Raw genomic sequence first — 26726 nt, 5'->3', positions numbered from 1 at the left:
GTCCATCAATGACAGACTGGATTAAGAAAATGTGGCACATATACACCAAGGAAAACTATGTAGCCATAAAAAAGAATGAGTTCAAGTCCTTTGTAGGGACATGGATGCAGCTGGAAACCTTCATTCTCAGCAAACTATCGCAAGAACAGAAAACCAAACACTGCATGTTCTCACTCATAGGTGGGAACTGAACAATGAGAACATCTGGACATAGGAAGGGGAACATCACACACCAGGGCCTGTCGTGGAGTGGGGAGAGGGGGGAGGAATAGCATTAGGAGATATCCCTAATGTAAATGAAAAGTTAATGGGTGAAGCACACCAACATGGCACATGTGTACATATGTAACAAACCTGCACGTTGTGCACATGTACCCTAGAACTTAAAGTATAATAAAAAATAAAAATAAATAAATAAAAAAAATACCAAATTGGATTACTCCAAAAAAAGAAAATGTAAAGTACAAAAAGAACAGAGGTTAACTATAAGGACAATATTAAATAATATTGACTGAAGAAAACAATAATAACGTCTAGTGGAATTTAAAGTATATGTAAAGTTACAATGCATGGCAACTGAAATGTAAAAAGAAGGCGGCAAATGGAATTGTAATGTTCTAAGGCTCTAGCACTAGCAGAGAAATTCTAATAGGAATAATTTGTTTTAGAGTGTAGTAAGTCAAAGATGTACTTATAATCTCTAGGGCAAAAACTAAGAGAATACTAACAGAATCTATAGCTAACAAGTAAAAGAAAGGGAAAGTAAAATTTAATTATTGTCGGGAACAGGCCCCCCAAAATCTGGCCATAAAATCTCTGCAGCACTGTTCATGATGGCCTTAACGCCCACGCTGGAAGGTTGTGGGTTTACCGGAATGAGGGCAAGGAACAACTGGCCCACCCAGGGTGGAAAACTGTTTTAAGGCACTCTTAAACCACAAACAATAGCATAAGCGATCCGTGCCTTAAGGACATGCTCCTGCTGCAGATAACTAGCCCAACCCATCCCTTTATTTCAGCCCATCCCTTCATTTCCCATTAGGGATACTTTTAGTTAATGTAATATTTATAGAAACAATGCTAATGACTGGCTTGCTGTTAATACATATGTGGGTAAATCTCTGTTCAGGGCTCTCAGCTCTGAAGGCTGTGAGACCCCTGATTTCCCACTTCACACCTCTATATTTCTGTGTGTCTTTCTTTAATTCCTCTAGTGCTGCTGGGTTAGGGTCTCCCCCACCAAGCTGGTCTCAGCAAAATATATTTGCTGAATCTGAAAGAGGCCAAGAAAAAAAAAATAAACAAACATAAAAACAGGCGAGAGAAATGTAACTCAAATGTTAACATGGTAGATCTAAACACTATTAGATCAGTTTTCAGAGAAAAATAGAAATAGAGTAGCAGAGATCAGCAGTGGCCATAACAGTTAAGAGAAGAGCAAAGAGATAAAAGGTTTATAAAGAAGCAATTCAGAAAAAATCCAGCAGTCTGGGAAACTTGGAAAGGAAGTAAATGTGGATAATATTTTATCCACAGGTAAATCTAGGACCCATTATTACAACCAATGTTTGCACTGAGTTACCAAAAAAGAGTTAACATTCAATACATCTTAATTAAAAGATAGCAATCATAATGTTTCCTATTCAAAAAGTTAAACAACACATTTTGCAGGGAAAAAAAAAAAGGATTTTATGCTATCTAAATGATCTGGACATTTCAGGGAATCCACAAAGTCCATATTTTAATATGCCAAATCATAGAGAAGAAAAAAATTCCGATTGCTATTCTTAGCTTTTAAGTGCCAGGATTCAGAAAGCAAAAGCAATCAAAAGTATGAGCATAATTATTATGATACCCAAACATAATTCTTTCAGAGTATCATATCTGTTATCATGTGAGAGACTGACATTAATTTTGTTTTGTTTTGTTTTGTTGCTGTTGTTGTTTGAGACAGGGTCTTGCTCTGTCACCCAGGCTATAGTGCTATGGCATGATCTCAGCTCAATGCAGCCTCAACCTCCTGGGCTCAAGCAATCCTCCCACCCCAGCCCCCAGAGCAGCTGGGACCACAGGTATGTGCCACTATGCCTGGCTAATTTTTGCAAAGACAGAGTTTCACCATTGCCTAGGCTGGTCTCCAACTCCTGAGTTCAAACAATCCGCCCACCTTGGCCTCCCAGTGTGCTGGGATTACAGGCATGAACCACTGTGCCTGGCCAAGTTTTAAATATCTCTATATCATATAATCACCAAAGCTAATAATAAGCATGTTAGAATATCATGATTATTTTACTACTGGAATAATATTACTTCTAATATCTCTCCAGAATGGAAGGGGACTAAAGTTTCCTTTATTTGATGAGAAAATGTATTTCCCCTCCTATAGTGACAGGCATTTACTCCTTTGTTTTCTTAAGACCGGACAGCTTAACTAAGGCTCCTTTATTTATGAGGTACTAGACAACAATTGGTGTAGTTTAAAATTTTGTCCTAACAACCACTGAGGACAAACAAATCTTACATACTTATGAATATATAATAATTAATATACTTATATTATCAACATACTCATATTTTCTATTAAAATATTCATTAAAGTTTTGGGATAGAATGTTAAGCAAGTTTAATTGATTCTTCAAAGGTCACACATATCATAAGAATTCTTCTAAGGACAAAAACAGTTCACTAAACAAGGCCTGGTATCCTGTACACAACGTCATTTGGCTTGTCCTTGTCTGTACCTTACAGTGAGTGCCCTTTTCACAGTGAATCATAAAGTCAATTCAATCAGTACAAATGTTTTTAGAGTGAATTTTGCAAGCAAAAAACACAGACTGTGTTCTTAGTAGGTTGTATTTGACTTCTAAATTCCATTCTCTCGCCTCGTTACACAGAATACAAAGCTACTGACCTTTGCAAATATAGCCCATTCATTTTTTTTCAGGCTTTTGACTAATTAGACAACATGAGAGAAACGTAAGGTAAAAGATAAATCATCCTGGTCATTTTTCCACTTCCTCAGCCTCATCATTTTCCCCTATAAATAAGGTGATTCTGATTGGCACAACAATGCCCAAGATGTAAAGCTGCAGAACAGAAAATTACACACAGTAGGATGAAGAAATGAATTTCATGGCAGTAACAGTTTTCTACCTTCACTAATAAAACCGCTTTAGCCCAAGATTTCTCTATGAAGAACCATATATGTGGCAAATGCTTTACAAGAAAAACATGTCAGAAACATCACCTGATATATTCAGACCATCTTCTTAACATATTCATGTATGCATTCGCCAAATATCATCATGTACAATCTATAAATGACTGGTTATCTATATTTTACAAATCTTCTCTAACTCCTAATCTAGTGAACTGCTTATGCTGTGTGGTGCTGGGATTAAAAAAAGAAAAAAGAGAAAAAAAAAAGACGGCTCTATCTCCAAAGAATTATAACCATCTCTTCCTTCCTTTTAACAGAAATCACAGCCTACTTTCATTCTCTTCCACTGAAAATGACTTGGTACATTCATCTCCCTCTCTTTAATCATTACCAATTACAAGGAAACAATTTCTAGTAAGGGTAAACTCTCCAGCTCTGTTCTTAATACCATGTCCTCCTGCATCGGCCCACCCATTATCCTTCCACCAAAATAAATGCTCAGTGATCTCCTAAACAGAGTATAAACCCTGCTCTTAAATCCCTAGCCACTGAAGCTACTACCCTCCCCTTTTTCCATCAAAAGCTAATTTCTTCCACACTCTTTACCTCCACTTCTCATACTCAGCTCACTGTACCCTGATTTCTGACCAAACCAACTCTACCAAAACAGCTCTCTTAATCATCACCAGTGGCTTTCCTAATTACTAAACCTACACACCCCAATTCTTTTTTTTTTTTTTTTTTGGTTGAGACGGAGTCTCGCTCTGTAGCCCAGGCTGGAGTGCAATGGCACGAACTCAGCTCACTGCAAGCTCCACCTCGCAGGTTCATGCCATTCTCCTGCCTCAGCCTCCAGAGTAGCCTCCGGAGTAGTAACTACAGGCGCCCGCCACCACAACCAGCTAATTTTTGTATTTTTAGTAGAGACAGGGTTTCACCGTGTTAGCCAGGATGGTCTCGATCTCCTGACCTCATGATCTGCCCACCTTGGCATCCCAAAGTGCTGGGATTACAGGTGTGAGCCACTGTGCCCAGCCACACACCCCAATTCTTAATGTTATTTCATTTCTCTGATAAACTGTAGACCTTTTACTTTTGTTTTCAACTGTATGTGTGATCTAGAATCTGCCTGTATGATTTCTCTTTCTCTGCTTCTCACTGGCTCATCTTCATCTTCCTGATATCTAAACAGGTATTCTGTCTTCAAATTTCTTCCATTTCCATACTCTGTCCCTCAATAATATCATATGAAGATGTGGCTTAAAAAGAATTTCTTAAAGGATAACTTTACAAACAGCTCTCAATTTCTATCCTGTAATTCTGTACCAAGATTTTGCAATGCATTACCAGTAGTCAAAATGTACTAAGTATAATTCATTCATTTTTCTCATTCGTTAATCCATTCAACAAATAGTCATATTTTAAAAAAGAGTCAGTTGGCTAGAACTGGAATAATCAAGGATTGAAAAATAAAATTAAACGAGGGAAGCATACGTCTGATCACACAGAGTCTCAGAGGCCACTGTAAGAAGTTTGAATTTTGTTTTAAAGATAACCGAAGGCCACTGGAGGTTACCTGCCCAAGGTCACCCATGGTCAGCAAGTTATAGAACTATAGAAACATAATTTGAACACAGACATGCCTGTCACCAGAACCCAGGCTCTTAACCACTCTTTTGAACTGCTTTTATAAAAATAAAGCAAAAGCCATTCCACCAGAGAACCATACCTACACTCTTGATATTAACACTACTATCTTCTGATGTAGGAGTCGGCAAACTATGGCCCATGGGCCAAATCCAACTCACCACCTGCTTCTGAAAATAGTTTTATTGGAAAGCAGCCATGCTCATCTGTTCACATATTGCCTATGCCTGCTTTCACACCATAAAGCAAAGTTAAGTCACTGTGACAGAGACAGTGCACAAAGCCTAAAATATTTACTATCTAGCCCTTTATAGAGTTTGTCAATCCTTGTTCCATCCAACTGTCTTTAGGTGCATCAGCTACTAATTGGGGACAATAAGAACTAACTCATCTATTTGCAGTGACAATTCAGGAAAAGAGCATATCTGAAAAAAATCAAATGACAGCAGGCACCCCAAAATGTGAACTGCAGTCTAAGTCAGGCTCTACACTCCAGCATCTATTTGGGAAAAAAATAATACCATCTCTATTCTATCTCACCATCATGTCACTTATTTCTCAAAGGTATTTTGCTGACTTGCACACACCCCAACTCCTAACAATACCAATAAAATGCACGTCTCCTATTACAATCACCCTGAAAGACTATTCCATGGCCTGTACATTCCCATTAATAGCACTGCCATTCTCCCTTCAGCCGGGTTTTGGTCTCTGAAATAATCTTGAACATCAAACTCTTCAAGACCAGAGTGAAGTCCTACTTATTCAACTTATGCAACAGCTTCCTAACCATCCCCTCTTCCACATTTCTAGCACCTAATCCTATTTCCAGTCCCCATGACCTCTCACTTTATCATTCCAGTAACCTCACAATTCATTTCCCAAATCAGTATTTGTAAGTGTCTTACATAAAAATGTTAGATATGACAAAATATTTCTTAAGCAATCAAAAGTATCCTTTTAAAAGTATTCAACATGTCAGCACCCATTAAATTACGTCCTCAGCTTTGCATTCAAGTTCCTCTACAACACAATTCTAATAGACACCTCAAACTTCCTACTAAATTTCTTGAGCAACTACCATTTTTCACTAGTATGTACCATACTCTATGTGTACTTATACTACAATGTAATATAGTTATACTACATTGAGTATTGGAAATAAAAAGATGAAAAACTGAATTCCTGTCCTGAAGAAGTTCAAAATCTAGTAGGGAAGACAAATATAAAGAACAAAAAATACCCTATACAAAGGGAAAAGTGTTTTGGGAAAGGTATAAACAAAAAAAATGTGAGCATAAAAAGAATGTAAGAACTAACTCTGCCAAAATGGGTAGATGGACTAAGGGTTGGTGATGGCTTCACTATCCTGAGGAAGAATGAGATTAAAAAAACCAGGGTAGGGAAGGGAGAAGACGGATAGGATAGAGGATGCAGGATGCAGGATTCCTGGTATTTCAAGCCTGTTTTTTTTTTTTTTTTTCCAGAAGCAGTGGTTTTAAAGTAGGGCCATTTTTTGCCTCTGAAGGGAAACTTGACAATGTCTAAAGACATCTGATTGTCACAACTGGAAAGAGGAGGCTACTACTAGCATGATGCGATGTAGGTAGAAGAGAGAAACGATGCTCAACATCCTACTATATAGACTACAGTCCTCCAACAACAAAGAATTATCCATCCCAAAATGTCAGTCTGTCACAAATGAGCTATCATGGTCTACAGCCAAAAGGAACAGGAATAAAGGAGAGGATAAAGTTGAGATAAGTCGGCCGGGCACGGTGCTCACGCCTGCAATCCCAGCACTTTGGGAGGCCAAGGCAGGTGGATCACGAGGTCAGGAGATGGAGACCATCCTGGCTAATACGGTGAAACCCCGTCTCCACTAAAAATACGAAAAATTAGCCGGGCACAGTGGCAGACGCCTGTAGTCCCAGCTACTCAGGAGGCTGAGGCAGGAGAATGGCATGAACCTGGGAGGCGGAGCTGCAGTGAGCTGAGATGGCGCCACTGCACTCCAGCCTGGGCAACAGAGTGAGACTCCATCTGAAAAATAAATAAATAAATAAAATAAAAAATAAAAAGTTGAGATAAGTTCAGGATGGGTTAGAACACTGATAATACAGATAGGGCAAGGAAGGAGAATGAGTTATATCTACACAACTTCACTCACCAAAACCAAAGGGAGAATATGCAAAACTGAACAAAATTTCCTTTTGCAAAGGAAGAATGCAAGTTACTAATGAATCTCCACATCTAAAGGTTCTTGAACACAGACAGACTTGAGGCTGCAAAGCAGGGGTCTTAAGACAATCAGGTATGAGGGAATTGCAAAAGACAGGGCAAAAAAGCTAAAGGAATGGCTCTCTGCACCTTCTGTTCTACATCATCCAATTCAACACATAGTTATTGCACAGCAGCTGCTGCTAGATGTCACGGGAAAGCACAGAGATAAATAAGTCAAAAATCCCTGCTCTCAAGAAGACTGAATTTCAGTAGGGAGAATTAGGTAAGTATATAAGTTATCATAATATAAATAAAAAAATATATCTCACAAGAGAAATGAAAAGGGGTTCAAATATACACAATCTTGCAAAAGACTCATTGCACAATAATAAAGTATAATTTTACTGAATAACCTCTTGATCTAGTGAGAAAAATATCACAGGATAGTACATTCTCCATCTTTGCAAAGTTTTGAATGTCCAGTATAATTAACACAATTAGCAAAATAAAATATCTGTTACTTCCATATAGCCCTGATTGCTAACACCATTCTACCAAGACAAAAAGCAGGACACTTTCTATAGAGTATCCCAATACAGGCTTCACTTTCCATTGAAAGACTCATGTAAAAAATTAGATCCAATATCCTAAAGTAAGTCGTGTACCATTGAGAAGCTCTTAGTTGTTTGTTTTTTAACTGTGGGTGGGTTTATTTCTCCTGAGGTTAGAAAGCTATCCAGAGGACAGCTCTTTAAATATTCCCTTCAGAAGGAGCCTCAAACTCAACATGAGAAAATAGTTACAGAAATCCCTAATGGTCCAGCCAACATACATTTTTCATTAAGTGATTATCCTCCTGCAGCCTCAGCTTCCTAAGCCTTTTTCTTCCCTTCTATAATTGTTTTCCTTGTAGGCCAGGCAACAATTACCACTGCTACAAGACTAAGGAGGTTCACAAGCAACATATTTTACAATACCTAAGTGTAGTGTCTCTGATATCTGGTGCTTTTATCACTAATTGCACTATAAAATACGCTATTAAAACAGGGACAAACAAGATTGTAAAAATCACATAATGGACCATGACCACTTACAAAAGCCATTCAAAACCGTTACTGTACCACTCATTTTTCTTTAATTTTCAAGTTATATAATTATTTTTCCAAATTTTTACTTCTAGGGGATACCATCAAGAAAAAGAATGTATCTGGGAGTTACACAACATGCACGCATGCTCTTAAACGTATTGTTTTATAAATTTGCTCAAAATCAAATTACATATCATGTCAGAAAATGTGCTATGAACACTGCATTCCTAGAGACAGCTATGTGATTCCTTGGAAGTAATTACAGGTATGGTCAATGCATTTAAGCTGTGATTTCTTCACAAACTTTCGGGTATGCTACTGAAAGCACAGAGGAAAAATGTAGTTTCATAGTTCCAATTGTTGAAACACACAATACAACATAGCCGATAAAACATTTATATCTTGAGGGCAGAAAGAATGATCCAAGGGTGACATTACTGTGAATTACTGGAGGATGTGGGTCAGTGGAATTGCCTACAGTACTTCACGTGTCATCAGCACGCACAAACTAATGGTTAATTTTCAAGTCTGCAGATGAGCCTTTCAACCCCTTCACTATTTATTCACATGTCTAACCATTTAAAAACATGAAAATCAACAAGAAAGACTAAAATTAAAAGTATTTGTGCTATTCACTAATAACTCTAATGAATATTTAGATGGAACTAGAATTTTAAGTAGTGATTCAGATGAAATATTGAGATTGTCTCTAGGTTTCATTTATCCATTACTAAAGACAAACTAGTTCTAATTCTACCACATTACACAAATACCACAGACCAAATAGTGGCTAGCCTCTACAAAACTAAAGATAAGTAACCAATTCATGAATTGGGACTGGTTTTTTTTAATAGGATAATCTTCTGTTAACTGAAGAAGTGACTTATACTTTGATTATTAAGTGTCAGTAAGGAAAGTGTGTTTGAGTTGGGTCTCAGAAAAATTTCAGTACTTCTGCAACGCCATCATACTTATTCTGAAACAATTTCTTAAATCTTTACAATGGTTTAACCTTACTAAAATCAGAACCTAATTTTAATAAAATGATACATCACAATTACAGACATCTTAATTGTACCTAAATTATTTTTTTCACTCCTTAGGACACTAGCTAGTGCTCAGCCTTTCAATAGAAAGACTACCAAAAAGTGAGACAGATTATATACACTTGTTTGCCCTAATTTGAGAAACTAAAGTCACTTAATTCAGTCGGAAGGATTTTAAAATATTTGAATGGTAAGAATAATTTACTTTTTCAAATGCCAAGTACTTGAAAAACTCAAACTATGTTGGATAAACCTAAATGAAAATCAAAAGCTTATTTTTCAAGTGTCATCTCTCAAAAATTATTTCCTAAGATATGCCAAAGCCATGTTGCTAAATGAAGTTAAATTGGGGTCTACACACTTCATGAGCCCACATACAAAACTTACCTTGTCAGATGCCTCAGAAGCCAAGAGGTTAGTTGCAAGGGTTTGTAGCTTATGATGGGCCATATTTTTAAGAGCAGCAAGACTACGTCTTGTCATAGCTTGTTTCAGGTTGACTGCTGGATGACTAAGTGAATCGACAGCAGCAGGAACAGCTTCATCACAAGCATTTAGAATTTCAACTGCTGTTATCCCCATCACACAACGATCCAATGCACCTGTGAGAAAAATATATTCATAAATATTTCACAATACTACAATATTTTGAATAGTTTAAGTAAAGAAAAAAAGGTATGAAATTTTTTTATGTAGAAATATGTTTTATCAATGCCTCCTGGAAATATTTTTTTGTACTTCCTTCCTCTAACGATCTTCCATGTAGTACCTACCACCTCAATTAATTCCTCTCCACAAAGTCCCTCATGCAGCTTCCCAATAAAGTCAAGTTCAGAGCTAAGATTCCAACAACCTTCTCCAGGCTTTTCTACTCTTTCTACCTCCCAGATGGTTTTCTTGACTACTTCTGTCCCATCACACCAGTACAAATATTAAAATCTATGACTTGACCTTCCTCTAAGTTGTATATCAATCTTAAAATCTTACTAAAATTTGCTTTTTTCCTCCTTGAATAATTGCTGAAGCTTCTCTAAGAAACTTCCACAAAACAGAAAACATATTATAATTTCTCCATTCTGTCTGCAAATTCTTGACTCTTACTCTCACCACCTAGTCAAATGTTTCTGCATATGTTTGTGGAAATTACCACTACTTCTATTTACAACTACTTTATTTATTTATTTATTTTTGAGATGGAGTCTCGCTCTGTTGCCCAGGCTGGAGCGCAATGGCACGACCTCGGCTCACTGCAACCTCCGCCTCCTGGGTTCACATTCACACCATTCTCCTGCCTCAGCCTCCCGAGTAGCTGGGACAACAGGCGCCCAACACCACGCCTGGCTAATTTTATGTATTTTTAGTAGAGATGGGGTTCCACCGTGTTTGCCAGGATGGTCTCGATTTCCTGACCTCATGATCCTCCCACCTCGGCCTCCCAAAGTGCTGGGATTACACGCATGAGCCACCGCGCCCGGCCTGCAACTACTTTAAAGCTTCCTCATTTGGCCATCCTTTCCATTTATCTCCATCTATGCATTTCTTGTCTAAGTCAGAGCACAAATTTCCTCCAATGCAAGCTTCACCACCTCCTTCACCCACCTTTCAAGCTCTTTATGTTACATTTTCACTGAGTTATTTCCTGGCCCTCTTATCAAATTTTCCCTTTTCTGCTTCACTTTCTCCACAACATGAACACCAGAGAACATACTATATGTTTAAAGTTTTTGTTATTTTTGACCTGCCTCTCTCCACTCAGAATGTAAACTACACAAGAGCTAAGAGTTTCAGATGTTTTGTTCAGTCGTATCCCTGGTACACTGAACACTGCCTGGCACATTAGAGGTACTGAGTAACTATTTGTTGATTAAATGGAGATAGAGTTAGCAGCTTCAAAATACAGAGTTGTAACAAATCTATGAGAAAAAAATAAGCCAACAAAATAATGTTTAAAGAATATGAACAATCGACAGAAGAAATACAAATAGGTAGTAATCATACAAAAAGATGTCAACCTCACTAATAATCAAAGAAATCAAATTGAAGCAATAATGAAATACTATTTATCTCTTACCGTACAGATATTCAGCATTCTCAAGTGTGTAAGAAAACTGGTAATATATTTTTAGTACAAATAAAAATTAGTAATTTTTTAACAAATTCTATTAAACTTAAAACTCACATTTCCTTTAACACAGGAATTCCTCTTCTAAGATTATGCTAAATAATGATACCATATCCAAACATATATGTGTGTAGTTGGGTTATAATTGTCTTAATCATAATAGAAAAATTTTTTGGAAACCTAAATATCTATCATTAGTAGACTGGGTCAATAATTTATGATGCATCCACTAAAAGGAGTACTGTGAAGTTACAAACACAACGTTTAAAAGAAAGCTCAGCTATATATATTAACATAGAATAAAAGCCACAACATATTGTTAAATGAAAATAACAAGTTAGAGAACAGTATTCATAGTCTAAAGTGGGGGAAGGGATATTACACTCACAGAAAAATACTCTTAATAGATGTACACTACATGGTTAACAGGGTATATTTACATGGTTGAATTAGTATAGAACTTCATATTCTTGTACATGAAGATTTGTAAGATATCAATTTTTTACAAATGTATATCATGTTTTTAAATATTGTGGGAAAAGATTATTTTAAGTAAATTAATTTGATTTTGAAAATAATATGATATTCTTTCAGATATCTTAAAGTTTCACAGGAATAAATTTAGAATTTACTGCTCTAGCTCTTAATTCTCTATTAAATGTGGTTTGTAGTTATAATGGAAAGGCTTAAGTGACTTTCCCTTATTGATATCCAAAATAAAATCATTAATCAACAAATAAGTGAGAATATACTACCTGCAAAAACACCAAGTAACTAATTTACTCTCTGGTGTCAAAAGTTTATACTTCCTCTCCTCTTTTGAACAACTGAGCCCAAAGTTAGTAAACAGACTTGAGCAAAGGTAGGAGTCCATGTCAGATAAGGGGCATGGTGGTGAAAAGCAGGCCTGCAGCAGCCCAGGGCAGTATGTCAGAGGCTGAGAGGGTGTACAGGGAAGCTAAACAAGAGAGAGGTGGTGGCAGCAGTTTGACACAGAGTTCAGCCCCAGAAGCATATGCATCAAGAGACACTGTTGGAACCTGAGTGGAGAGAGGAGGGAGTTCACACAGTGAGGCAGCCCAGTACAGATCCCAAAGGTAGGTCAAGAAATCAACACATGAAAGCAACCTGGCACAGAAGGTTGAAGTCTAAGAGGTATGAGAAGAGCATCCACATGGTGAGGGGGAATGGTATGGGGCCCAAAGAGTGAAAAGGGTATCTATGCAGGTAGGCAGCTTTGCACAGGGTACTGGATCCCAAAAGGGGAGAAAGGATGTCCATGCTGGGAAGAGAGGACATGAGTCACAGGGTATCAGCCAGGATGGATAAAAAGCACAACCGCACGAGGAGGCAGCATCATCTACTTGTGCTGTAAAGCAAGACAATGCTGAAAGAAAAAAAATATCCAGTGTGAAGGGACTCCCACAGACCAAATCCAAGACATGACATACGAGTTTAGGAAAGTAATCTATTGTATAAAATAGAGATCCAACTGAAAATAAATGAGTAACTTAAATGTTTGATAAAGAAAAGCTATTTACATGGTTTCAAAGTATCTCTTCACAAAATGCTTACTAATTACAAAAAGAAAAATATAATAATTTTCCAGTGAAGAAGCCAAAAAAACACCTTAAGTGACCTAAGCCAAAAAAACACCTTAAGTGACACTAGTGATGAAACAAATTAAAATCATATGCCAACTGATAAGATGTAATGAGAAAAATATCAGTGATTTTTTTGCCAAAGATACATATTCTGAAAATAACCATGAGAAAACATCAGATAAACAGAAATTGGGAAACATTTTATAAAACGACTGGCCAGAAATATTCAAAACTTTCAGTCTTTAAGGTGAAGGAAGAACTAAGGGACTATTTTAAATTGAAAGGGGGATAGAACTAACCATGCACAATTCTAATCTGGATCTTTTCACAGTAAAAGACTGTAGTGGAACAACTGGAAAAGTTAGAATAAAGTCTGAAGATTAAATAGTTGTAACACAACAATGGTGATTAACTTCCTGGGGCAGGAGGGAAATGTACACTCCATGAGTGAGGGTCAAAACATTTGCACATAAGAGGATAATCAACAACACAAGCCAAAAAGAATAATAAAGAGGCTGATACGGTTTCGCCCTGTGTCCCCACCTAAATCTCACCTTGAATTGTAATAATTCCCATGTGTCAAGGGCAGGATGAGGTGGAGATAACTGAATCATGGAGACAGTTTCCTCTATGCTATTCTCTTGAGAGTCAGTGAGTTCTCACAAGATCTGATGATTTTATACGGGGCTTCCCTCTTCGCTCAGCACTCATTCTCCCTCCTGCCGCCCTATGAAGAAGTGCCTTCCACCATGATTGTAAGCTTCCTGAGGCCTCCCCAACCATGTGGAACTGTTAAACCTCTTTTCTTTATAAATTAGCCAGTCTCAGGTATTTATTGATAGTAGCATGAGAATGGACTAATAGAGGTTCAAAAGATAGAAAAAAAAAATCCATTCCCAACTAAACCTGTTTTTAAAAACATTAGGGAAAGAGTGGACTCTGCCTGAATATTTAAAGATTTTGAAAATTCAAATTAGCAGAAAAGACTTCTGCTTCCAGCCAAGATGGAGTAATAGGAACTGAATTTACCCTTTTACGTATAATAATTGGGAAAAAATAGATACAAGATTTGAAACAATGCTTTTTCAGACAATCCTTAATTGACAAATGTCCATTGTCGGAACATTGATTGACTAACATCCATTGTCTAAATAGCCTAACAGATTCCTTAGCTGAGAGTACAGGCAGATAAGTTTGCAACAGAATACCAGGGTGAAAAGAAAGCTCCAGAGAAACCTGCAGAAGGTCCTCCTTACATATTTGGCAGAGTACTATTACTATGTGACTGTGAAGAAACTAACTACCCAAGGCCAAGGAAAGAACCACTTCAAAAGATTAGAGGGTGCAGTACCCAGGACTCAGACAGGATTGTGAATAGTGCCTAATCACTAGCCAGACTGGAAACCTCACAATTCATGAGCCACTGGGTACAGTTCTCAGGAAGGTCTTCTCTTTGCAGTAGATAACAATTAGCTCCACATTTAACCCTGCTCCAGCCCTACCTAACAAAGCAAGACCCAAAAGGATCAAACTGTTTCTCAGTAATTTAACTGTGTCCCACAACAAAGCTCAAAATATTTGCAGAAATACAAAAATATCCAATACCCAGCAAAATAAAGTTCACAATATCTGGTAGCTAACAAAAAATTACCAGGCATGGCCAGGCGCGGTAGATCATGCCTGTAATCCCTGCACTTTGGGAAGCTAAGACAGGTGGATCACCTCAGGTCAGGAGTTCGAGACCAACCTGGCCAACATGATGAAACCCCCATCTCTACTAAAAATACAAAAAATTAACTGAGCATGGTGGTGTCTGTAATCCCAGCTTCTCGGGAGGCTTGAGGCAGGAGAATCACTTGAACCTGGGAGGCGGAGACTGCAGTGAACTGAGATCGGACCATTGCACTCCAGCCTGGGAAACAAGAGTGAACCGCTGTCCCAAAAAAAAAAAAATTACCAGGCATGTAAAAAAAAAGATCAATACTGAGTGAAAAAAAAAAATCAAATCAAGAAAACAAACCCAGAACTGACAAAGATATGAAAATTAGAAGACAAAGGCATTAAGTTATTATAATTATATTCCAGATGTTCAAAAGGTTTGCAAAGAGACATAGAAGATATCAAAAGACCAAAATCTAGCTTTTAGAAATGTAAACTACAATGTTCAGGATGAAAAATATACTATATAGGAATAATTAGATTAGACATTATAGAAGAAAATATCAGTAAACTTGAAGGCATAGCAATAGAAATTATATAAAATGAAACAAAAAAAAATTTTTTTAATGAAAATACCATCACAGTGAGCTGAAGAACAACTTCAAATGGCTTAAAAGACATATAATTGAAGTCTCCAAAGAAAAGAAAAGAAAATGGAGGGGAGAAAATATATTTGAATAAATTATGGCCAAAAGTTTTCCAAATTTGATAAAATCTATACAGCCATGATCTAATAAGTATAACAAACTCCAAGAACAAGAAATATAAAGAAAACCACAATCAAATTGCTCAAAACCAGTAATTAAGGAAAAATCTTAAAAGCAGCCAGAGAAAAGAAGTGTTACATACAGAAGAAACAGAAGGACGACAGCAGATTTCTCGCCGGAAATAATGCAACCCGGAAGACAGCTGGAGCCCAGGAAGCAAAAGACAAAAACCTGTTGATCTAGAATTCTATATCTGGAGAAAATAGCCTTTAAAAATAAAGATAAAGCAGAGTTTTTTCAAACATGCAAAAGCTGAAAGAATTCATCACCTGCAGACTGACACTAAAATAAAAATTAAATTTTAGACAAAAGAAAGATGACTCTAGGCAAAAATCTGCATCTACACAAGGCAATAAAGAGCAATGGAAATGGTGACTACACAGGTAAATATGCAAGACTGCATTCTTATTATTCAAATTTCCTGAAAATATCATAGATATTTTTGTTTGTTTTAAACAAACAAAAAAAATGGAAGGAAAAAAGCAATGTTCCAAGTGAGTGAAAATCATGAAAACAATATGGATGATACTAGCAACAAGAATTGGGAGTGACCCAATTATTATTGACCAGAGAAACTGGTTTGTGTAAAAGAACAGCAAGAGGTAAAGACAGAAAGGTAGGAAGGTGCCACACTATGCAAGACCTTGTCCTGAAGGCTTTATGAACTAATATTGTTTATGGTTTATTCATTAAGACATTCATATGAAGCAAGTGTTGTGAGTGTTTTCTTTCCTAGGATTAATTTCCCAGCAGAGTACAGGATGAATTAGAAGGTAGAAAGAGTAGGCAGGGTACCCAATAAAGATAGCCTAGGTATGGAAAAATATGGCCATAAATTACAATGGTACACTGGAAAGAATAAAAAAGTAGGTGAGGGAGACCTAATGGGAAAGACTTAGTGATTAATTGCATGGAGCGGTTGTGAGGGGAGGGAGTAGTAAGCACGGTCATATCTCCACTCTAAACCTCTTCCTTCAAAAAGGGAAGCAATGAAAATGGTAACTACATAGGTAGGTAAATATGTAAGATTTCATAGAGTCAATCATTAAAAGAGAAAAAAGAAACTCTCTGATTATACTTGGTTTTACCAAGGTTTTAGTCAATTACCTCTTTTTCTTAACCCATTCATTTTCTGTGTCTTCCCCTGTCCTATTGCATGTTTTGTAATAGAATGAAAAGCAAAAATGTACAGAAAAGCTGATGATGTAATGGCAATATATAATGAAATACAAATGTAAGATCTAATTTCCACTGTATTAAATACTACTGGCAAAGGGTCAAATACATGAGGAAAACACATGCTACTAAAACCCTCCACTAATAACAAAAGACTGAACTTCAACACTACCTCCTGATTCTCTTCAGCAATTTTAGTAACAAAAGAAAAACATCAATTTAAATGCATCAAAATAAAAGCGTGAAAAAACGTTTTCAAAACTTAGTCTTAAGGAAGAATAACAGTCACTAAGACTTTACTTATATGACAATCTGAGTCCCTAAAACACAGGCTTTTTGTTAGCCATGCTTTATGTGTTTTTCAAAAGACATACAAACATACATTAATTCATAATTCCCTGCTAGATTTCATTAGGTACTGAAGTTCAAAAAGGAGACTCAAATGCATATTTCATGAAGTACATGCAAAAACAGAAATATTAGAAAACATGGAGAGCAGAACATAAAAAGAAACATCACATAACAAATAAATTCACAAGTCCTCATACACTAATTCCTGATATTTGTCAAGCATTAATGGCATTTGCATTTGTACAAGAACATCTAATAATTATACATAAGGAATAGAAATACGATGTGGGAATCACTTTTGTTGTGTAGCCAGAATGATAAAAAGAAGCAGATGAGAATGTGGTTTAGGCTTGGTAACGGCTAGATAAGAAGAACATTTTGTAACATCGGTCATTACTTTCAGCATGCCTGTTTCCCAAAGAGACAGGATTCTGACCTTGTCAATGGCACTGCATACTTACTGGGAATATCAAACGGGAAAAATGAGGCGGTTGATCCCAGAAGCACATAAGCAGCTCCACAGAGGCCACCTAGGTCAGTGGCCCACCTTAAGTTCTTACGAGGGAAGCAAGAGGTTCATCTGGCTCAATCTTGTTGCTAGTGTTTGGGTAGTTTTTTAACTATTTAGAGATGTAAAAGAATAATTTCCATGGCCATTACATCACTATTACATTGCTATTGCATACAAGAAAATGTCACAATAAAAGAACAAAAGGTTCTAGAACTCCAGCTCTCTACATTTTGTATTACTAGCTTTGGCTGCATTTCACAAGGAAATATGAACTGAAAACACAAAGTACTCATTTGAAGGAAAAAAAAAGTGTAAACATGCTGCATAAACATATAAAGGAAAGACACTTCAGGTGTTTTAAGCTAGAAACATCAGTATAACTCAAAACAATAACTAGAAAATTGCCCAATATGCAAAACAGGGTTAACATGGTATGGCTGCATTTGTAAAAATACATTCCCAAAACACTAACAAGAGGTATTAAGTATCTCCTCAGAGTTTAAATACATGTCATACATCAAACTCTGGCTGAATCTGATTTTCCCAGCTTCATTTTTTATTTATTTAATAAATAAATAAATTTAATAAATAAATAATGTCAATACCTCCAGGATGTACCTTACTGACTCCCCAGGGAACTTTATATCACTAGCTACAGCATGAACAGCAAGGAGGAAAAAAACAAAGTATGCCTCCTATTATAGTTGAAATCCAAAATAAATTCAGCTTCTCTATACCATTTATCTTGAATGTCATATTGACTGATTGCTTACCCAAATCTTCAGCATGTAATTTCAATATTACATGCTGTATTTTATCTAAATTGGGCTTAATTATACTAAACTGATTACAACAATAACCTCTTCCAGTACCCCTACAGTTGGGGCCTATTTGTCATTTCCTTCTAGAAAAATTACTAGAACAGTAACTTTGTCTATCAGTAAGGCCTCATTTGTAAATAATTTCGTTTTATATTCTTCACAAAGATATTTATAGTATCTGAAATATTCAAGTATTATATATTTAAGCATCAGAAAACTTCAGAAAAATGATACTCTCTTAATATTTAATTTGAACAAGTCCTAGACAAGTTTACTATACATTTTCACTTAAAATATATCAGCTATTAATTTAATAGTTACAGATTTTTTTATTTTTAAGGCAGAGTCTCTCTCTGTCTCCCAGGCTCGGGTGCAGTGGTGCAATCACAGCTCACTGTAGCCTCGACCTCCTGGTCTCAAGTGATTCTCTCACCTCAGCCACCTGAGTGGGTGGGACACAGACATATGTCACCACACTCAGTTAATTTTTGTATTTTTTTGTAGAGACGGTGTTTCACCATGTTGCCCAGGCTGGTCTCAAACTCCTTGGCTCAAGCAATCCACTCCCCTCCACCTCCCAAAGTGCTAGGACTACAGGTATGAGCCACTGTGCCCAGTCTTAATATTGACAGTATTTTAATACAGTGTCTTACAAATGCCATTATTGCTATAAGAACTTTCTTTAGTACTAATTCCCAAAAAATTATTTCTAAATGTAGATAACATCATACTCCCAAGTTCAACAAAGTAGCAAGTTACATAGCATGCTTCTTTAATAATAGTAGTAGGAAATACATACACATGCATGTATACACACACACACAGGCTTACAATTGCACACACATACACATACATACATACATATATTCTGTTTACCACATGTCAGGGAAATATTATCTCATTTTATTCTCTCAGAAATGCTTTAAGATAGAAAATATTATTACCCTAATTTTACAGGTGAGGAAATTGAGGGATAAATATCCAGTGACTTGGAATAGGTCACAGGGCTAGCTAGGAGTCCATCCTAAGTTCAATCTAAACAGTCTGACTCTAGAGCCAAAGACAAATTCCATACATTTAGTTTATGAAGTGAACTAAAAAAAAATAAAACACAAGACTGCTATTCAGCAGATAGGACATAACATAAAGACACACAAAAGAAAGATACAAAATTGCATATGTAGTAAAACAGCAATTCTGTTTTTTTAAATGCCCAGAAAGAGATTAGAAAGTAATTTGCCAAAAATGTTAACATTTACCACTGAGCAATGAGATGTGGGTTCATCTTTCTTCTTTTCTAATACTTTTGTGCTTTTAATACTTGACCAAAAGTATGAATCTCTTTTACAATGAGAGACAAGAGAAAGAAAAGTTACACACAAAAGCAAGGAAGTTTGACAGACTTCAAGAAGGCTTCCTCTTGTCAAGATTGCCTATGTACTACCAGTTAAAATGAAGACAATAAATAAAAGATTACTGAAGCTTATGACTATTTATTCCCAAAAGGCTTAAGAGAACTCCCTTTTGCACAATAGTCCATGCAGAAATATGTTTAGAGTCTGATTTCAAAAAAACACTATTTAAAACAAAGATGAAGAAAAGGAAAACATCTAGTAGAAATATTAGTACAACTAGGAATCAAAAGAAAGACTTTCATAACTGATAGATGACTACTGAAAATTGTAAAAGTAAAAAAACAATGAGTTTGAAAAAGGCCTAAACCAATAAACATTTAGTTATATACTTGCAAATTTCTGAGGGAAAACCATGGCAGTCTGTGTATAAACATTACATATTATTGTCTGTGCTTTTAAGCTAAGCATTGCTTGTTCTACATTATACCTCAACTTTCTGAAATTTGAAATTTTAAATGTTATCTCTAGAACTTGAAAACTTCATTTTAATTACCTCATACAATTAACTGCCCAGCATTGCTTTTCTGCTGTTCAAAGAAAAAAGGGTTGTATCTTTTTCACTACATGCGAACCTGGTGATTTCTTCTTGTTCACAGTTTACTCGTGAATTACACAGGAATCATACATACTTTGTTGTCCATATGTCTGTCCTCATCTGCATATTATCCTCAATTACATGCTTTTAAAGATTCATGAAATATTCTACAAGCATTTGGCATAGCAGAACAAAAAAGAGGCCACTTAAACAATTAGAAATAAAAGTAGCAACTATTTTACATTTCAAGGCTGTTTTCTTCATTCAAAAGACATTTTCATTTCTAGAAAACGAAATATACCCATTTAATTTTCTATAGTATCTCTTCATACTCGTTCTTACCAGTATCCATTTGCCAGACGTACACAGAACCATCTGAACACCCCACTACCAGATAATCATCAGAAGGCCTCCATTTGATTACTTGAATAGGAAAAAGGTGACGAGATGCCAACATTATGCATTTTTTCTCTCGCAAACTTAGAAGTCCTACTGAGTGGTCACTGGCTACAGAGCAGATGCAGTGCTGTACTCTTGCCTGAAAAGAAGAATAAACCTTAATTGTATTTAAATTAAATTTAAAATAAAATGGATCCTGTTTTCAATAACTTAAGGCAAAATTAATTATACATTTGCTGCCACTGAAAAACAACCACAATATTAGGTCATGTTGAAAAATGTGTTCCTTTATATTATACATAAAACCCAGATCAATCATCAAAATATTTTTATACTAAATTAATTCTAGATTAAAGACTGTAAAAGATTGGAAAAACTGCTGTTCAAATTTAAAGATGACCTCACTAAAATGATTACTATACTGGAGCAGGCAAAGCTGAGAAAAAATTGATCTGTTATTAGGTGTTCTCTTTCCATGCTGTGAACTTTCCTTTGTTTGCTGCGGGAGTTGCTTTCTGCAGCGCTTCTTTCTGTCTGTGACTCTTTCATTTAGACCCATGCTCTTTCCTGCACCTTTGCTCAAAAACAATACCCTCACCGTCCCTCTGCCACGATCATTTCTTAGGAGTCATAGATATTCACATTATCTGTAGATACGCATTCCTAGTTCCTTCATGGTGTCTATCTATAATGTCAGCAGATACATCACCTCAACTAGCCACACAATAGCCAATTACATGTTCTCCTATGTATTTTCTGTTCACCTCTAGTTTTTGCCCTTCAACTCCTTTTTAGAACAAGACAAGATATAAATAATCAAAGATTTTCTCTGGTAAGAGAGAACTGAACCTATGACCTAAAAAATTAAAAATTAAAGTCTGTATTTCTGTAAAACAATTTATAAACAATTGAAAACTTAACTTTTCAGTGACTTACTAGATTATGCTTTCAGGTCATACTGAGAGAAACCATATAAAAACAGCCATTTGAAACTCATTCTTGTACATATTGTGGCTATTTATTGAAGGTGAGGCCCACTGCTCTATATATATACTCTTTTCCTTGTATGGGATCTAAAGAAAAAAACACATCAAACCTCACCCTGCTGGGGTTCTCCTAAGCAAACAGGCTTTTTTTAAACTAAAGATCAGTATCTCAGTATCTTTCCCAAACAGGACATGTGGATAGGTACTAGGTGAAAAAAAGGGAGGAAAAGTGTGGTCAAATGTGCGTGGGAAATACTGACAATACTGAGGTTAGGTAGTAGCTGTTGTTTTTAACCACAGAACTTCCGAGAACCTTTAAAATGCTGTGACCATAATTATCTCGTCAAGGGGATACAACATCATTCATCTCCAAAGTTGTTTGACCATAGTAATCTTATTAAGACCTAGTTTTAGATGAACACACTTTGGAAACTCAGGACTGAATTTTCTATCTATAACAGTGCTGGATCTTGGGCATAAGTGTCGGAATATGGCTTATCAATGGTCTCATTTGCTTTCTTCCCTTGTATTCTCTTCACTAGGATTTAGCTTTATTTTTATCTTACTAGATAATGTTTATTTTTGTAAACAACCTAAAATCAATGTTTGAATGTTTTATTTTTATTCTTTGTTAGCTTTATTTGTACTTTGTGTATTATAATTACACACTATAATCAGCATAACAGGTGTTTACTCATGTTAAAAGTTAAAAAAAAACTAAGTTCAGAGAAATGGTATTACAAACCTTTATTAAAGCATTATATAGAATTTTTAAAGCATTTTTTAAGCTTACTTATTTTCTTGATAAACATTCAATTGAAACATGAAATGTGATTCTTAATGTCTTAACAAAAGACATTAAAAACTGAGGGGCAGTTGACTCTGACACACACAAATTAGTTTTATAATTAACAAATCAAAACAAAATGGCAAACTACAAAAATAGTTAAATTTGGGTATGTTAGAACAAAACTGGGTAAATACACACACACACACACACACACACACACACACACTGCTACATACGTATGCTGCTAACTCAAAGCAAGAGTTTAATACAATGGATGCTTTGCATTTCTACAGCTTATCATCAGTACTGACTTTGTCAAATATATCCATTATTCATTTTATAAAAAGGGTTGGTTGCTACATTAATGGTTAACTACAATATTCTATTTTGCAACATTAATCTGTCAAAAAGTGGTCATTTATTTCCCTCATGAAAGAAACAGTTATCTTTTTCTATAGGTATAATGAACTTAAAGAATGATGCCTAAAGAGTATTCCTTTTCATCTGTTCATATCCTGTCATCAGGCACTTATCAATCACAGTATTCACACATCCAACACCACTGTTTTATATATACATTATATTTAATAGAGCCTCTAGGTTGCCCAGGCTAGTCTTGAACCCCTGGGCTCAAGCAATCCGCCTGCCTCAGCCTCCCAAAGTGCTAGGACTACAGGCGTGAACCACCACGCCTGGCCACTGACCCTACTTTTGATTCTGCTACTTAGACTTACAAACTCTCCAAAATCTTCTTTATAAAGAGCTAATCCCTAATTAGTGCCACACATCTAACTGACCTACTTGCTAGTCCCCACGTTGAAAGTCATTTCATTCATGCTCACATACACTCTAGTCATTCCTTTTCAAAAAGTAGAGAAAACGAAGTATGAGTCAATATGAAGTTTTGCCAATATTCTCTGTTAGGTGTTCTTAAATTTTGCCCTATTGGAGATCTCAACATCTGAGGTGACACAAAGCTACTGACAACGACTGAGCTACGCATACTCTCTCTCTGTCAAAGATCTCCATACCATAGTCTGTAATTTAGCAGAGAGAGGACTAGAGCCATTAAGCAAAGAAAAAAGCCTTTCCCATTCTTATGAGAAACTTGACCTTCCACATTATCAACCCCTCATGAGAAGTTTCCCCGTCACAACTCTTTCACCCTCCCCATAGATACACAGGCAGATAATTTCAAAGATTTAAGAAAACGTAATCTATCTTCATAAGACTTAAAAGCTCTACATTATATTATTACTGTTATGTAGCAAAAATAAAGGACATACAAAATGAATATTAAATAAGAGCATCAGATCTGCTTTAAAAAGTAGATTATGAGATGTAATTTTCTGAAGGTTAAAAAAAAGAGCTTTAACTCCAAGATTCTAGCTTTTTCATTTCTACATGATGCATTCTCCTCTGACACATAAATTTAACTAAATATGTTTTAAAGAATACTTTTATTCTCCTTTCACATAGTGTAATAATGAAAATGTGCAAATAACAAGCTTAATCTACAAAAAACTGGTCCAGGCCAGGCACAGTGGCTCACACCTATAATACCAGCACTTTGGGAGGTCGAGGGGGATGGATCACCTGCGGTCAAAAGTTCAAGACCAGCCTGGCTAATGTGGTGAAAGCTCGTCTCTACTAAAAATACAAAACAGTAGTCGACGGGGAGGCTGAGGAAGGAGAATCTCTTGAACCTGCAGACGCAAGTTGCATGGAACCGAGATCACGCCATTGCACTCTAGTCTGGATGACGGAGTGAGACTCCATCTTAAAAAAAAAAGTTTATTCCAAAGTAAAAATGATATACCATCTCTGTAAATAAGTATCTAAAGAGTTAACTTTAGCTTTACTGTAATAAGACTGGAAATAGCCAAAATAATCAAGAATGAAAACAAAAAAAAATCAATATTACTAAGCCCAAGAAAGCATAGTTATTAGAGGTACTTAACTCACAAGAAAAGATGGTTCCTTGCTTTTTAAATATGGATTAAAATACATCTAATTTTTCTTCTTTCAAAAAAATGCTAGTCCAACTCATATAAAGAAACCTGGCCTGAAGTAAGAAATGACCCAATATAGTAAAACCTCATTAATTTTGATTTCACTAATTAATTCTGAGTTGATGGCTACCTTTGCAGCCTGTGTGAAAACAAATTAATGGTATAAACAAAGCAAATGTCTAGCCTATTTAAGTGTAAAAGGAAAAAAGACTATTCAAGCAACACTTGATATTAATTTTAATTCAAACAATGAACAGAGTATTAAATAATTCTCAGCTATCTGTTAAATAAAAGCACTTAAAAGTTCTGATAAAACACAATTAACTTAGTTTCCTCTTATCTGTCCTCAAAATTATTAAAGCACTTCTTAAAGAATACTTTGTAACTCATATTTCTTCCTGATTTACATCCAGCTTCTTCACAAATGAGTTAAATTAGCACAATGCCTTTATTATTAAATTCTAGAGATCTGGGTTACTGAACACCTATTTCACCCGCAATGACTAATTTCATAATTTGATTAATTCCATTCTACTTCACCTTTTTTCATTTCAACCTGGAAAAGTCACCTAAACATGATTTAACACCAATGGCATTATAACAAGATAACATATAAAACATTTAAACTGTATAAGTAAAATAATAATACAACTAAAAAATGTGAACCTCTTATCTTCAAACTTATTTGAAAAATATGCCTCAAATTATTCCTATTAAATATGCATTAAATAATTTTGAAATGTGTTCCCTAGTTGTATATTTACAAATTATACATGTGTAATTCTGTGCACTATATCACCTAAATTGTAATAGATGCACAAATACATATATTTTAAAAGGATGACTCAAGGTTTAAATAAACAGATTTAAGAATAAACATTTCTCAAATGTCTCACTAATGTGAGTAACTTCATATTACATTAGCCAATCTCTCATGTCACAAAATGGATCCTTAGGAAGGCTTCCTTGTTAATGACAGTGGATGTTAATACAAATTTCATATAATTATAAATTTTTTGCTGCCCTCCTGCCAGACTGATCAAATGATCATTAAAACTTGTCATATAGCTGATGAAGAGATTTTTCATTAGAAATATCTCCCATCCATATTTTCCCTGCCCATTTTGTGATGGCTAGGTTTAGAACTATATAATATCATCTGCAAATCCCTTAAGCAAGTACATTCTAACTGGAAACAAACAGGGTCAAAGTAACTCTGGCACCCCACGTGAGGCTCACCCACTCTGGCCTGAGATGATGCGTGTCCATCTGGAATGCAAAACAGAAGAGGCCACCAATGCCCCTCCTTCTAGTAAATGTTCATAAAGCTCAATTTCCTAAGGTTAAAAAATAAGTAAATAAAAGTTCTAAGATTTTCTTCCTATACCCCCGTTGACTGTCTTTCTATTCTACTTCAGGAACCACTGCTATCAACTGACATAAAGAATGTAAACATAAAATTCCACTTAAAAATTTGTACTGTTATGGAACATAACTTATGCAGCACAGATGAAGTATTCTATCAACTGAGCTAGTATTTTACAGGTGAAAGTTATTCAAATTCATGTTGTGAACATTGTATTAATTCTGCCCTAGACACGATATGCACCAATGACATCAAATGCCAATTAAAAGTAAAGGTTAACAACAATCAACAGAATATTTAACCAAGTAAAAATGCTATTTTTATTTGATGAAAAAGCAAAGAGAGGGGAGAAGATACTGGCCCAAAGCAAGTATATTCTTAGGTCAATTACTATTTTTCAAATAATTATCATCTTAAACCAAATAAAGGCTCACTGGATTTGCCAGTAAATAATCCTCACAGTACATTAGTGCTGAATAGCAGAATGCCACAAGCTATCACAGAATCTGATAGAGTCAGAATATACCACCTAGGTCACCCAGTCTGACCTTATGCATTTTACAAGACTTCATTTTAAACCATTCCCAGAAACCTCTTATGTAACCTGTTCCTAAGCATCTGCCATGAATTACAGAAATCAGAGACAGCTAGTTTATCCCATCCACTAGCTCTCTGGGGAGATGATTCCACTTTCCAACAGCTCCCAATGTAAATAATACATATTTTTTATTTTCCACTTTTGTTAATTTGTTTTCTAAACTAAATTACTCTTTTTCTTCATATCATTTCAGGAGCAATGGTTTTATTTGCCCAAAACAATTTTTCTCTTTGCCTGAACAGTTGCTAAACATACAAACATTCTATTGTCTCTCCTTTTAAACATGCCCATCATTAGACATGCTATAAATGACCAGCTTCTTTTGCTCATAAATCAATCCCACTATTCTCTTAATCATTATTTCTTGTACTTCCCAGAACTCTTACTATG

At 35.7% G+C, this 26726-nt stretch overlaps 1 protein-coding gene across 2 annotated transcripts in view; it reads right to left on the bottom strand.

Annotated features, from left to right (window-relative positions):
- The window catches only part of WDR7 (WD repeat domain 7), a 382832-nt gene that overhangs the window by 295223 nt on the left and 60883 nt on the right, over positions 1-26726 (bottom strand). For both annotated transcript variants that reach the window (XM_011949222.1, XM_011949231.1), the window contains exons 13-14: positions 20528-20723; positions 9552-9766 (exon numbers count right to left, since the gene is read on the bottom strand). In XM_011949222.1, coding sequence (XP_011804612.1) covers positions 9552-9766; positions 20528-20723 — 411 coding nt within the window. The remainder of the gene's footprint in view (positions 1-9551; positions 9767-20527; positions 20724-26726) is intronic.

Source organism: Colobus angolensis, unplaced genomic scaffold, assembly GCF_000951035.1.
Source record: "Colobus angolensis palliatus isolate OR3802 unplaced genomic scaffold, Cang.pa_1.0 Scaffold108, whole genome shotgun sequence".
In the NCBI taxonomy this organism is placed as follows: Eukaryota; Metazoa; Chordata; class Mammalia; order Primates; family Cercopithecidae; genus Colobus; species Colobus angolensis.
The sequence above is the reverse complement of the archived record's forward strand: the minus strand, read 5'-3'. Positions and strand labels throughout refer to the sequence as shown.